We start from the raw sequence: 15,645 nt of genomic DNA on the forward strand, positions 1-15,645 counted from the left end.
CGAGACACGAGGGACACATGCTGAATCTAGTGTTCAGCCTGAGAGGACAGCAGCCCTTAATGGAACACCCTGACAAAAGGGCCATGTTGAAGTCATTTTTCAGGTAACCGTTTTTCAAGTTACCATGAGCAGCTCAACTCTGGCAGCTGCAAGGGACAGGTTGTCAGAACAACTTGTAAATACACAAATGGCATTTCTGTGCTTCAGTTTGAAGCCCTGCTGAAGCGAATTCAGCTGCCCCAGCCTTCAGCTTCCATTTCGAACTTGTTCACTCTTCAGCTTAGGCACACATCCGTGTAAGGGAAAAAATGGTGCCAGCTGTCATTCATGCAACAATGCACACACCTGGGCATGACCGAACACTGCCAATCCTACTTCTGTTAAACAGAGTCCAGGCTGCTCATCTAGAAACGGTGTCACTTGCACTTTCTTTAAGACCCACCAGCGGTATTTTGTAGACAATCAGATGCATTCTCTCAGTGAGATCCAGAATCATCATCACATGGAGACACTGGAGGGAGCATCAGCTGCCTCAAATAAGAGAAAGGCCACAGGAACAGAAGCACAAAGCCTCCCCAGCTTCCTCACAGGGAGAGCAGTAGCAGCACGGGAACAGAGAACGCAGATGGAGCATCCTTCCCCATTGGTCCTCGTGCAGGTATTTGACAATTCATGGTGTCTTTTACACAGCACTCCCTGCAAAACATCACACTGGAACAAAACACAGCTACAGAGAGAAATACCAGAATGGGAGGTTGGGAAGCAAGGCACGGAAGAGACTTTTCATTAAGTTTTAAAGTGAGTGGGAAAAAGAGTGATACACAGTAAGGTCTTTGTAATGGCAGGAAATGCAAAAAGGGCCTACTCTGAGTGGAAACACTGCAAGGGAACCCAGAAGACTTTCTAGGAGATTAGCAGCAGAAGAGGCAAGGTTTGGGATAGGGACAGCAGCAATTTCACGCAGAGTTTTCATGAAAAAGTGTAAGAATCTCAACAAGATCATCTAAGGAACGAGAAGCTGAATATTCATACGTAGCAGGGGACGCAGCGGTCTGGATGCTAAATGAGGATGTGTTGGACCAGGATGAGAGCAGTTAAGCAGCTTCATCTGTGAAACACTGTTGATTGATTTGTGTAACATGAACCCAGTAAAAGCACAGGGAAAGCACACAAAATTCAGCAACTCTGCTATGAAAAACAAGAACCTGGAGAGTTTTTATTAGCGAAAGAATTCGTCTACATTCTCGAGGAGTACACAGCAGTGACCTGAAGGAAATATGATCGTTAAATATGGCTGTTGTCAGAACACAACCTGGAGAACACCAAAGCTGGATTATATTCCATTGCAAGACCAAACTGGAACTGCCAAAGGGAATGCTACTGCTGAAAGGTAAATTAGAAGAAAAAGAGACAAGAAAGATCTACAGAAAAGAGAAGGGATAAAACCGTGTATTTCTTAAATAAGTTCTCAGCCTTTGGGCATCATCAGTCAACGGCATACAGTTTCATTTCACATTTTAATCCTTCATCGGCTCTGTAACTTTATGGCCCTGTAACTGCAGGTAAGGTTAATAACCCTTACCAAGTGAAAAACAAAGGAGCTAGTCTGAAATAAGTTAAATTAACATCACCGCTGCCATTGGATTTCATGACTCCTTTTTCCCAACCAAATTATAACGTCTCTACTGGAAATACCTCTTTTTCTGCCTCCTACCTGCAACACTGCTCAAGTCACCTGCTTGTTTTTTTTTTTATCCTGGATAAACAAAGGCCTACCTTCCCATGAGCTTTGCTCTTCACTTCCCATCCTCATATGCTTGCAAAGTCCTCCATCTGGGAGGACCGACCCGCTTCAGTAGAGGCTCTATTTCAAACAAATGGCAATCCACACTCAACGCAGAGGTAACACACAGGATTTCTTCTATCTCCACGGATGACTTAGCTCCTTAGCTACAGTCTCACATTCGAAGAAGTCACAGCACTGCACTCCACAGGACAGTTTTCCTGCCTGGAAGCTCAGCCAGCATGTATGTCTGCATCTGCACGTTTCTGTCCTACTTCTACGGGGCAGGTTGCCTGTGTGTTACTGTAAGAGTTCATACACAAGACAAACTGAAACATGACTGCATCAACAATCTCAGTCATTTGCCCTAAAGGCACAGATTTTGCTGTTGAGTTCATTATCAGCACCTGGAATCTGTAAAAGGAAATCTTATCCATCCTCACGAGGTGGGAATCTTGCTGGTGGCTGAGGAACACAGTCAACACACATCAGTTAAGGCTTCACACTCTGGACTCTTTGTATTCTTGAGCAGTTCAGGTTTTGTTTTGTTTTTAAAGTGGGTGTGTATTTAGTTGTTTATACCAAGAATCCCAACTGCCCTCCACAGTAATATTTTCTTCAGGGAATAAAACAAAGTTGGAGAAGGACGTAAGTTTCTATCTTGGACCTGCCAGCACAGATGTACTTGTGTTCCATTCCAAGACATAAAAGCCGAGGGGGGGGGCAGTTGTTGCTGCAGCATCCCATGGGATGGTACAAAGGGCTTACCCTGGCTCCTGCTGCTGTTAAAAGTAAAAATCAGTTTCTCAAAAAAATTAATGTCAGTAGCTGCAGCAGGAGCTGTGCAAACATTCATAAAAATTGCTTTGCCACCATTGCAAAGAACACGTCCTGGTGGTAATTGTTATTACTACGTTACATTGGAAGGGTTGGAAAGGCAAGCAGGAGAAAAGCACCGTGCTGGGAGGAGATCCTTCATGGATCAACAGGGGAGGCTGACATCCACTCACACAGCAAGGACTCTGCAAACAGTTTACTTACAGGAAACCGATTGAAGCACCAAGCTGCATCTGCACACAGCCGGCTGTACTTAAACACTGCTCCTCCTGAGCAGCCCCTTCTCCCCAGTGCCCACAAAGGAATTAGACTCATGCTGAAAGCACCGCGAGCCTGCGAGCTGCTGAGCTCTGAGCTGAACTGCACGCCCTCTGCTCAGAGGAATGAGAGGCTCTTTCTTAGCTTCCCATCTCCTCCAGAAAGCTGAGCAGCAGGAAAAGTGGCAACAGCCAAACTGCCCAGGTGTTCAGAAGAGTTTTCACAAGTTAGAGGTCTCTCCTGCCTCCTGGGATTCATTTTGATCTCATCTCTACAAGATGAAAGACACATTACTTGTTTATTTGTTTCCTTGCTGGAAACGTACCAGTCAACAACTGCCCCATTCAGAACTGGGGCTCCAGAGATCAAGCCACAAACAAGAAAAGTGCATTTCTGGGAAGGGTCAGGAGTTCTAGGATAAACAGGGCGGTACAAAAGGCAGATACTCAAGTGAGCAAAGTGAATAAATTGTGCTGGAATGCAGTACTAGTTAAACAAATTTAGAATATAATGGAAACTTTGATAGAAAGCCACTGAAAGGGAACCATGCTGCACTTGTCTTCCCTAATTAATTCCATCAGGCTTCCTCCGCTGAAAATATTCTTCCAAAATTGAAAGCAGAAATGCCTCATATACTACTTCAAAGCAGTGGAAGTGCTTATTCTTAGATGGCAAATTCTACTGTGAGTAAATTCCAGTCCTGAAGGTCTCCACTGTGAGACTGCTAAACAAATGTAAAGAGTTGGGATAAGCACAGCCTCACAGAAATAACAGTCCAGCTGATGGAAAAGTAAGATTACCCAAGAAGCATGAGCAGCTAAGTGCCTCCAAAAGAGCTGCTTTGTTCTGAACATCAGCTCAGAAGTTCTTTTTTCAGATAATACATTAGAAGAGTCTTTTGATCCATTTTTTGACCTTTTGTACAATACAGGCCAAGGAGAGTTCAAACTTGATCACATTCTTCAAACTGAACTTATTTTTGGTAGTACGTATTATTTTCGAAAGTGTCTAAGTTGATTAAACTACTCGGTGGAGAAAGTTATGTAGCTTCACCAAATCCTTTTCAACATTCAAGTACGCCCATTTTCCGCCACTAACTGCTGGTTATCCTTGCCTGCTCAATTCAAGAATTGTTACTCAGTTTCTGGTTTCCAGCATAAAGTTGTCTAATCCCATCCTATTCCACCTCACCACTCTGCAATCCAAACTCCTCTGACTTTAGCAGCATCTTTATACCCCCTAACTCTTGCTTTCCATCTCTAATCCCTGCCCAGCTCACCAGTACTCTCCATAAGCTGCTGACAAAGTATCTCACACAGCATCAACAGGGGCCAGATGTGGAGGTAGCACAGCCACCACACTCCTTGCACACATTCACTTCATTCATTCATGTACAGAAACTCCATGCTTTTGACACTGTACTGGAACATTTTACAAGGTATTCATCATTTCCAAAAGCAAAACAAAACAAAACAAACCACCACAACCAACAACAAAAAAAATGCAAAAAAAAAAAAAAAACCAACCATAATATAGATCAGTAGAGAAGTCAGAGAGCAAGTGTTCCATGTAAATTGTCATGGTCTCATGAATTTCAGTGAAATTGTGCTGATGTGTCGCATTCCAAGAATTTTCTGTCAAGCTTCATTGGCAAAGGAAGCTTCATGGCATACTGAAACCTGTCATCCAACAAGCCTCCAATTTGAACAGGGAAACAACTTTTGCTACATTGTCAGGTAATATAATGCCAAACATTTAAAACAAAGACTTGAACTAAACAGACTCCAAACCTTAATACCAAGAATAACAACTCGGTCCTCTAAAAGCAGTTAGGCATCCCTTCAGGATCAATCATGCTTTTGTATCATTGAGCACTGTTTTTTCTGAATATGTTGCAAAAATAAAATATAATTGGTTCAGCAAGTAAGCTTCTCTTCTACTGGCTAAGATACTTCATTAATTGTTGTGCAGAAGGAAAAATAGAAAAGACTTGCAGAAACCCAGTTCAACTCTGGCAGGTCTGCCTTCTTGCTCTCTGTAACACAAGAATTTCTACGTATTTTCTTTCATATTTATCTGGTTAAAACTAAGTCTTCATACCCAGAATAGATTATTTGTTCTATGTGAAAGCAACATGCTGAGCTCTTGGCTACGTTTTCTGTATTTAAAAAAAAAAAAAAAAAAAAAAAAAAAACAACCCACACACAACTGAAACCATTCAGACTGGTCTCATACATTGCTGGCACACTACCAACATTCAGCAATAACGGAATCCAAAAAATACCCAATTATGAAAATGCTTTAACTCCAAGAACTTCCGATACTGCGCTGAGGAAGTTATGCATACCTTCAAAGAAAAAAGGAGCTCCAGCAATCCAAGTTGCACTTCTGTTTTTATTTAAATAAATTCAAAAAATACTTATAGAAGTATTTACATATTCAATTACCCTTCAAATACTCCTAATTAATAAAAAAAACATTCTTACAGCAATTATCAGAAGTTCTTACATTGAAGCATTTGTACTTTTGGAAAAGCCACAATGTTCAGTGTCTGCTGAACATTTATTTAATCAGTGTCCCCAAATCTGTAAGAGAACACTGTTTCTATCCCATGGTATTTCTCTGTCTCCCTCTATACGCAACAGCACTTCCAGAACATGAACTGCTTTCCAGATACTGAAACCACCTCATACTGGGCAAAGGACATTTTAGAAGTACAGCAAATTGGAATGTCAACTTTAAAGATGGCTTTTGTAGTAAGAGTTTCATTCAAGTCACATCATCTTGCAGTTTTCTGAAAACTTATCAGCACTGGAAAAATCCTAATCCTGCCCATGGCAGTATTCAAATAGACAGCTTTTCCAGGTAAATTCACTTTGCATCTTTAAAGCCACACATAACTAACGCATAAAATGCTTTCAATTCAAACCTTTTGTCTCTTCTTCCAAATACTGCTACTCTTTCTGTGCTTCCTTCCCCAATCAGCCATGTCTTCTGAATGAAGACAGTCTCTTATTCTGTTGCTCCCTTATTAAAACTGATCTGATCTGCATTCTCAGGTAAATATACCCCCATGCTCTGTAAGATGTTGGAGGTGGGTCCTGCCAGTCCAGCTTGAGCACTATAGGATTCAAGCAGGTTAGCTACTAGGTTCATATCCACATCAACTGGTGTCAACTCAGCATCTTCAGCTTCCGAATCGGGGCCAGCATCTTGAGATGTAGTTGCTTTAGCAGAGCTTGCCTGTAGTAAATACAAAGAAAATGTTTCATCAAGAGAAGTTGTACAAACCACAGGAGAGGGGAAAAAAATAAGAAAAAGAAACGCAAAAAAGCAAGCAGTTCTGCTGCCATCTAAGTTCAGAATGTTCCAACCTGCCTTGAGAGACAGGAATTTAATCAACAAATGCTCATGCCAGTTAGAGATCAGTGCTTTCTATCATACAGCTTAAGGTCCAAGAGAAGGACACAGAGCGTGAGTGAGTCCTGGCTCAGTTTCCTATGGGAGCAATCTGCTACAGAAACGTAGAAGTCAAACTGCATCTTGCAAGGAAACGAAACCAAGCCTTGGAATCAATGCAAGTTAAAGCTTAGCTAAGTTTTTGTTTCAAAAAAAATACCACGGTGCAACTGCAGCAAATTTGTTTGCACATAGGATTTTTTTTTAATTTTTTAGTAATTAGCACGTGGTTAGAGGACACACGTTGACCGCATTACTTGGAATGACTACTTTTAGCATATTTCCTCTTCCTGCTAAAGCTCTCGAAATTACTGTGCTACAAACAAGAACTCAAAGGATACTTACCCCTTTCTTTTGGGTGGTGAAACTTCTCCCAACATTGGTGTGTGCCAGTTCACGGTCCATCTCATCCATATATGACTTGAGACTGCCTATAAGCTCATTAGGCAATACCTTCTGCTCTTGCCTTTGATTTTCAGCATCTAAGTCTTCATCATCCTCATCTGAGAAGTTAAAGTCCTCCTCTTCATCCAGGTCATCAGAATCCAGCTCTTCCGAGTCCGCCCCTGTTTATTATTTTGTGTAAGTACAGACAGCAAACAAATCAGCACAGTTCCCACAGGTCATCAGAAAACCCAGAGACACTAAATAACCATAGAATATTCTGACAAAAGAAACAAAGAAGCAATCTCACCTAAAATTCTGTCTAACGCCTTTGTAAAAGAATCTACATCAAAGGTAACGTGGGCCTCATCAGATGACCTGAAATAAAAGATATTTTTTAATAAACTAAGCTTTTATGCTTGCATAAGCCTGACACAGACTAAATGATATACTGATTTCTCTCAAGCCTAGATTAAAGCTGGGACATTTGAACTGATGGTCCAGGAAGGGCTTAAAAGTCTGCGGCCTGTATGAACCAGCAATGAAACAGCTAGTGGAGGAACGTTGGGCTGAAGGAGAAAAGAAAGCCAACAACTTTAATTGTTCTAACTGGCCCAACAAAAATCGCACCGAATGTTACCAAAATAAGTAGGCCTGGCATCCTTGTGGAGTCAAGTGGTGGTGTCATAACCTAGGTAAAGAGTTAAGTAACTGAGAATCTCTGAGGTCTCCTGCCTAGGAAGAACATTGAAGGCTTCATCCTGGTCCCTCATCAAGCTCAGTGTTGGCCTTTTTTTGGTTGGCTGGTTTTGTTTTTTTAAATAACTGAAGAAGCTTGCATTACATCAGACATTGACACTAACACTATCAGAGTCAAGCTCTCACACCACTTAGACAGGGCCAACCAGGTAAGAGCATAAATTGCCCCCTCATGCCTGAGGTAGCTTACCCAGCAATACAGAAGTTATTAAGAAGAACCTGGACAACATGCTACTTCCTAGCTCTGTTTTTAAAATTAAAGGCCTATCCAAACAACATTCACGCGCACTTTCTTAACTCCACCAATTAATTTATTTGCATTCTGCTGTTGCCTACATAGTCAAGTCTCTTCAATGAGCACTTTCCCACTGTTGGGAACAATGAGAGGGATCCACGGTGATTCTTTTTTCCTGCTTCTGGGTGCACAGTATGTGCCTTGGTGCAGAAACAGGCACAGTATGTTCAAAATTCTTTTCTACAGGACATCTAGATAGAGCTGTACCACAAAAATCAAGTCGTAATTTCAGATTCCCTGAAAGTAAGTTACACTTTATTTCTGTACAGCTTCATTAAAGCCATCTTAGCAGCTTGAATAGTTTTTCTTTCATCATCTTAGAAGCTTGAATAGTTTTTCTTTCATGGCAGAAAAACTTCAAAAATGATCTGTCTTAAGATGTACATTTTAATAGTGCTAGAAACATGGTAAGAGAAAGCAGTAACCCTTCACGTGAAAAGGGTTAAAATGAAAACAAACCCACAAAGCTAAGTAAGAGCTCTGAAAAATAGAGCATCTTCCACCATTTTTACCTGCACCAGTGTCAGAGTGGTCACCAAGTTAGTTTCAAAGTATGTAGGTATCAATACTTTCAAACATCAATTCTCTGTGTTACAGATGAAAGGGTTCTAACAGAATGAAAACACATCCCACACCAGATCCCAAACTTAAAAATACTAGTACCATGGCATTTCTGCTCCTTCGTGCGTTGACACCTTGGACACAAAAGCCTTCATACTTTCAGCAACTGTTTCCAAGTCATATTTCTGCTCTTCTTCATCATCATCTGAGGAAGGATGGAACTCATTTGTTGCCTCCTTCAGCATCTTATCTAGATCATCTGGAGAAATCTCCAGCCAACTGTCATCTGAAAGAACACAGGACATATTTTCTATTTGTGCACACGTCTTATAGCCCACACGTCCCAACCTAGATGGTAGAGAGTACCGCTAGCATTTGCGGCTCACTTTTTTTGCAGGATTAAGTTTTCATGCTCATACTTGATAACACAAGGTAGTGAGAGGCTGAGAAAAACAGAGCACAGACTTGGTTTTAGTGCTTTAGAAGATCATCCAGAAATACAGTTGTGACCTGTACTACGCACTGGCACCAGCTATATTTTGATTAAATGAGTCAAACCATCTAATAACAACATTTACGCTGGTCTTATGTGGGCCATCAGAATGGGCCAGATACAAATTAACTTTGTACTGTCAGTACTGAAATCAGTTTCATGTCGTGTAATGTTTCAAAACTTTCTATCTGGTAGACAGATGACACAAAGTACTTGATCTGGTATATGCGTGCATGGTGTTCCTGACCTAGCGCTATCAAATCAGAAACTGGATTGCATATCTTACCAATTAACAACCCCACGCCTTATGGCTTATACAAATACACTGGCTGCCCCAATCTTAAATGGCTGCCCTCGAATAACACCTCTAGCAGTCTCAGGACAGGAGATGATTAAGCAGATACAGAAATTGTACAGTTTTTGAACATTCCCCCTCTCTCCCTACAAATAATCATTATTTGGGATAGAAAGACACCACCCCTGCTCCATCCTGCTCACCATCCTCCAAAGGAAGGCAAGCTGCTTCTCTCTCAAATTCCTTCACATCAAAGGTTGTTGTCTGTAGCAATGACAAGGTTTCATCACCTGGGCTCACTTCAACGCAGCTAGAAGGAAAACAATTCAATTTACTGAAATGAATTTTTACTCACATTACAATGCCAATGGCATCTGACACTCTATATGCATGTTTTCATGCAAATTCCTCATTACTCCTTCTATGCAAATATGTCAAAGATGATAAGCAAATCATGGGGAAGTACCAGGTCACTACACAGACAGTATCTGCCAAAATAAGACACAGCAGATTGCTGTAATTCCTTGATGATGACTCCAAAGCCCATTTCTCTTCCGCTTCCTTTGTTCCTAATGTTTACTTTGTCTTGATAAACTTTTGGATAGCCAGATCCCAAACAGCACAAACTGGAACGTCAAGCAACTACAGTCAAGATATTATGAACTGGCAAATCCTCAAATAGTTCTGCAATGATTTATTTTTTGGATTTGATCTTCTGGAGGAATCTACAGCCAGCTGCCTGTCTCGAGTAAAGGAGACAGATTACTCCATATTTATCATTCACTGGGATTGCTTCTCAATGAAACTTAAAACAAGTTCCACAGCCAACCAACGTAATGAATAATGCTTTTCCATCACCTCTTAACTCACTTTGAATAGCTTAATACTTTAAAAAAAAACAAAAAAACAAGATAAATAGCTACTCAAGCAGTAGCTTCTACTAACAGAGTGATCCAGAGGAATTAATACTCATATGCCCTAGCCACAGCAGCTACATTAAGTGTGCAATGGAGAAAAAGGTTCAGTTTTGTTTTTTTCAATACTTTCTCCAAAAACAACCTTAGTTGAGATACTTGTAGGTTCTGTGTATGCACTGATTCCAAGTTGCTCTTACCTTTCTGCCTTAGTAACAGATTGCTGGAAGTAATCTTCTGCCATACGCAACAGCTCCATGTACTTTGCAGAGCCTTCCATTTCTCCCTATTTAATGCAAGTCACACGTATGAATCTAAGCAATTCTCCCTCCGCTTCCTCTTTCACAGCCAGATTTTGTAACGACAATTGTTTGCCTCACAGAAATTGAGTGCTGAGAAAAATCCAAATAGGTAATATTGCTTTCCAATTTATACTTGTAATAATTTACATGGGTCCAAATGGGATTTTTGGGGGTATTACACATAGATTTTTAAGACCAGTTAGTTATCAATGCATGCAGGTGAAAGAAAAAACAGTGAAAACATCTATATTGACACACAACCACACTGTGGCTTCCTCTCTTCCAAGTGTATTACCCCTTTCCTTAGACACAGGAATTCATACCCAAATCCTGCTTTTCCCTTTCTAATTTCCAAAACAAATGTATTCATTTCAAATAGGAACAAACTGCACATACTTCCTTTAGAGATATTCATTCACTTTCCATAGACAGAAACATTAGATTTTATAGAATCATAGAATATCCCGAGTTGGAAGGGACCCATACGGATCATTAAGTCCAACTCCTGGCACTGCACAGGTCTGCCCAAAAACCTTCTTAACCTGCTTTAAGTACTTACACAAGCTCAAAAGCTAAAATATTGGTTTTTGTTTGTTTGTTTCCTGGAATGCATAAAAGATGCATGCATGTGCACTTGCGCGCACACACACACACACATTACTTCACCTTGAAATAATCCTTCTCCTTCAGGCCGTTGAGGAATCTCTCCCAAACAGGACCGCTACACTCATTTCTCTTGGAATCAGGAGATGCTTTACTGGACTTGGAGCACAGAATTTCAAAGCCATGAGCCTGTATAAGCAATGCAACAAACTGTTCTCAAGATGTGAAATTTAAGTGCACCTTTACATGACTGCATGAAGAAGTCCCTATCACTGAGTTCCTGATTCTGCCATTTGAGACACAGATACCAAAGATGGTTGCAAAGTCAAAATGGTTCATTATTGCTGCAGAAAGACAGATTCCAACTTCCAAAGCAAGACACTGCGACCTGACATACAAAGCTTGTCTACAGGGGCAAGTCACTGAGAAGCAAACCAGAATACAGATCTATCGTTCACCAGCTACTCCTCAAGCAAGCGCCAATACTTCATCTGTATTTATATTCCGTGCTGAACTGCCAAGTTGCCTAGCCTGCACATTTTGTGGATACAAACCTGGTGCATTGAGGCACAAATCTCAGGACAGGAAATTTCAGAAGAAAAAAAAAAAAAAAGCTCAGACTCTTGCTATCTGTGAGAAAACACGTGGCTGCATTTCTATTTGCAGCAGGGCCCCAGGGCACACTGTACCAGTACCCCTTCTGCACTTCACACAGACAAATCCCACCCCATTTCCATCTCGGCTATTGCTTATGTTTTCTCTGTGCAGCAAAGATGCACCGTAAGAAGCTGGACGTGTCTGGTGCAGGAGGTGCAGGACAGGGTCATGGGCTGTACTGGCTTTTAAACTCCTCCTGTGAGCTCTGGCACTTGAGGCACAGCACTTGCAGTTTTGATGCACGCTTAGCACACAGGAGGCAGAGCTCTAAACTGAAATGTAAATTCAGTCCATAGAAACTTGCTGCTTATGGTGTTTGTGCAAGAACTTTGAATGAACAGATCTCATCTATCCTAAGAGGGAAACCATTGTTGATATTACTTAAAAGAAAACTAACTGGGTTTAACACCAGCTCAGCAATGGAAATAAAACCATGTGAATCCTGATTGGGATGGTTTCCAGGGGTGAAGGTATAGGAGTTTCCTATTCTGTAAAAGAAATTGCCCACAGTATTGTATTTACAGAAAAACAGGATCTGCTAAGTTGTTCATATTTTTCTGTACAATCAGACAACTTACAAGCAAAGAGTCACTTCTCGGACACACGTAGACACCAAACTAAACAGACTAAATACAAAATCCATACAAAATAATTACCAGTTTCATGCCCAGCTCATAGGCTTTGTACTGAGGGTGAGATGGGAGGGGCAGGGTGTATCCACTGCGTCTGTCTGGGACAAACTTCTGCTGCACAAGTTGCGCATATAAACACTTGGTGAATGTAACCTGAAAAAGCCAAAGCAAAGAAAAAAAAATCACTGGTGAGTGTGCTCTGTATGGGCATCAACTTCCCAACAGTTCCATCTGAATTGTATTTTAAAGTACCTATATTAAGACAATACCTTGGATGATATTCAAAATACATGTATTTGCCTAAGATGTGTTACTTTTCAGATTTTACAAAGAATATTCCAAGTTTCCAGCATCTCCTAAGTAAACATGCACTTCAATCTAAATACATTAAAAAACCCTCAATATTTATTCCAAAAAGGTGTGCGTAAATTTAAGGCCTCCTCAGTTCACAACACCAAAGCTGAGATTTCAAAACCAAAATCATCCTAAAAGTTGAAAACAAACTTGCGAGTCAAATTTTAAAGAGCCTAGGGTACAACACTATACGCAAATGCATCAGGCAACATTCTTTGGTCAATATTCCACTTCATATAAGAGCTTTCATGGAGCCACTGTGAATAAGTATTGCTGGGAATAACCATCAAGGGACAGTTAGGGGCACCTCTATGTTGGCTGGCAGTGCTTGCCAAGCTGCTCAGATCACAGAATCAGACCAGTTTACTCAGCAAGCCCTTCAGCAAATGAGCTGTTAGCAGCACCCTCTGATTTCAGAGAGGCTTAACTTGTGTTTAGCCATTTGAAACTCTAGCCATGCCAATCTGAGGGCAGAAAAGCTATTAACAAAATCAACTACACATTTATGAAAGGAAAAAATACATCAGAGAACATGCTATTTTAAAAGTGAAATCCATGTATTTATCTAACTTGATCACAGAACTTCATTAAATGAAGTTTAATGCAAATGAAGTCTAATGTAACAAGTTGCATTAGAGGGATGACTTACTGTGGTCATCACACGCTGCTCTGGAGGGAAAGTTTGAAAAGTGCGACATGCTCGTAAATCTACGGGATCCCGCAGGTAAAAGGCCTGGACTGCTGCAGCCACCAGCGAAGGGCGCTGCTTCAGCACTGCCACGATGCCTGCCGGAAGGTAGCAGTGGGCTCGGTGGAACGAGGCCTGAATTTTCTCTGGATACCTGCATCATGCAATAGCAACATACTGTATTAAGTACATAGCAAACCAAAACCAATCCTTTAATTATTGTTCCCAATTTCACATTAACATTAAATTGTTCTATGGGCCATGTGCCAGAAGGTTATTTTGAAATAAAGTTAAAATTCAGCTAATCTACCACTTGAAGTATCTGTTTAAAAAAAAAAAAATCTGAAATACATGGCTAATAAAAATTTAATCCCCACATTGTTAAGGTGAATCACTGTGAACTTGACTACCATGTCCAGCTCTACAGTATCCTTTACTGCACTGAGGGCATTGGGCTCACACTGCCAAATCCTTGCAGAAATTAATGCACAATGCTGACCACACCTGTAACTAGGTGATGCTCAGAAAAGCATCTTGGTTCTACACAGCAGTGTGCAATCCTTTTCATTTCCCGAAAGAGCTCCTAAAGACTCACACAACTTTCAGATTTCCTCACCAATCAGTACAAGAAGTATGTGAAAGAACAGAAATTCCTGCCACTGTCAGGTGTGGTATTGCAGCAGTAAACCACTACCAAAGCCCCCAGATAACGCCACAGCTTACAGGACAGCAGTCCCCCCCTTAGCAGAGAGCCACAGAAAAACCTCTCACAGGTGGCTTCTGAAAAGGAAGCAAATTTGTCACAGCTAACAGGAAAATGAGTGAATGCAATAAAGTTATCCAGACAGCCCAAAATCAAAACTTACTGCTACAAAACACCAAATGAAGCCATCCACATACCCACTGATGCGTTTATACACCGCTGCTCGAATGGGTTCTGCAGCCAGGAACTCCTCCGACCGGGTGGACAACAGCCTTAATGCCTGCGAGATTGTTGGGCTGGCAGCAGATGGCTCACAGTCCTCCTGCTTTTGAGTCTCTGACAGCGGAATGATGTGCAGTTCTCCTTTATAAAAAAACACCTGACAGACAGTAACAGTCTCATCAGACAGGATAAGAACAGTCACACACCAAGCAATGCAAAATTTTGCTTCATACAAGAATCTATTTGTTTAAACACAGATTACTGAAGTACAAATAATGAAATAACACACGAAACAACTTTTTTGGTTTTTTAAATGGGAGATGATATAAATACAGGTGCCAGAAACCATGATCTAACCAATAAATTAAAAATAATAATAATAATACTATTTCAAAATATGTATTTCACTAGATCTGATTTCCTTAACACCAGCAATACCAAAAGCCTCTCTTCAACCGGAGATCTGCTTCAGGAGAACAAGACAGCCTAACCTAACTGCTGAAGAACAGGACAGGGGACAAAACTATCAGTCCAGGCAGTAAACCCTCATGTCTGAGCACTTGAGAACACGGGAGGAAAAAACATGAGGGGCTACATCTGAGCTAGGAAGCTGGGGTAGATGCAAGAGTGCTCCTGAGAAGAACACTGCCAAGTCCTTTCCAGACCACTTGGGCTGAGGGGATCCAAGGCAACCCCGGGGCCGTACGCACCCTGTTGTCGCTGTTCTCAGGACTGAGCCACTTGGGGAGGAACTCGGCCGCCTCTATCAGCAGGAACTCCCCGTCGTTGTCGTCGACCCTGGCCAAGGAGAAAGGGGTTTACCTGAGGGTGAAGCCGCCCGGGGCCAGGCTCCGGCCCCTCGGCGCCCCCCGCCCCGACCGCCGCCGCCTCAGGGCCGCCCGCACCTGGCCGCCAGCAGCGGGAACGCCCTGGTGATCTCCCGCAGCAGGTACACGACGAACCACTCGTCCTCCACGTTATCCCCGAACAGCGTGCTGCCGCCCAGGTGCTCCGGCGTGTCGCCTGGCCGGGCACAGAGAGAAAACAAGATAAAACACGAGAAACGAAGCGGCTCAGCACCCCCCCCCCCCCCCCGGTTCCCTCTGCGCCCCTTCGCCCCGTTCCCCCGGGCTCACCCCGCGGCGGCACATAGCGCAGGCGGAACGGCTGCCGCTGCCAGATGTAGGCGGCCAGCAGCGGCGCCAGGCGCTCCGCGATGTCCCGGGCGCAGCCCCGCAGCAGCTCCTCGCCTCCAGATCCCACCGCGAAGAGGCGGTAGCGAACCACGTCCTCGCCCGGAGCTCCGTCCCCCGCCATAAGAGCCGGGCCGCAGGCCGCGCTCCGCCTCTGAGGGGCGCTGAGGCTGTCGCGACATGGCGGCGCTGAGGCGACCGCGTCATGGCGGCGGCGCTGTGGAGGCGGTGTCATGGCGGCGGCGCTGGGGAG

General features: G+C 42.6%; 1 protein-coding gene across 1 annotated transcript; it reads right to left on the reverse strand.

Annotated features, from left to right (window-relative positions):
• Window positions 1–5,252: 5,252 nt before the first annotated feature.
• ECD (ecdysoneless cell cycle regulator) lies at window positions 5,253–15,627 on the reverse strand. The gene is made up of 13 exons (XM_040563529.1): window positions 15,336–15,627; window positions 15,105–15,222; window positions 14,910–14,997; window positions 14,175–14,356; window positions 13,236–13,428; window positions 12,257–12,385; window positions 11,007–11,132; window positions 10,239–10,324; window positions 9,328–9,434; window positions 8,439–8,622; window positions 7,032–7,099; window positions 6,683–6,903; window positions 5,253–6,121 (listed from the first exon to the last, which is right to left on the reverse strand). The coding sequence occupies exons 1-13, from the start codon at window positions 15,625–15,627 to the stop codon at window positions 5,891–5,893; spliced, it is 2,025 nt and encodes a 674-aa protein (XP_040419463.1). The 3' UTR covers window positions 5,253–5,890.
• Window positions 15,628–15,645: the final 18 nt, after the last annotated feature.

The sequence above is a fragment of the Cygnus olor genome, chromosome 7, assembly GCF_009769625.2.
Source record: "Cygnus olor isolate bCygOlo1 chromosome 7, bCygOlo1.pri.v2, whole genome shotgun sequence".
NCBI lineage: Eukaryota > Metazoa > Chordata > Aves > Anseriformes > Anatidae > Cygnus > Cygnus olor.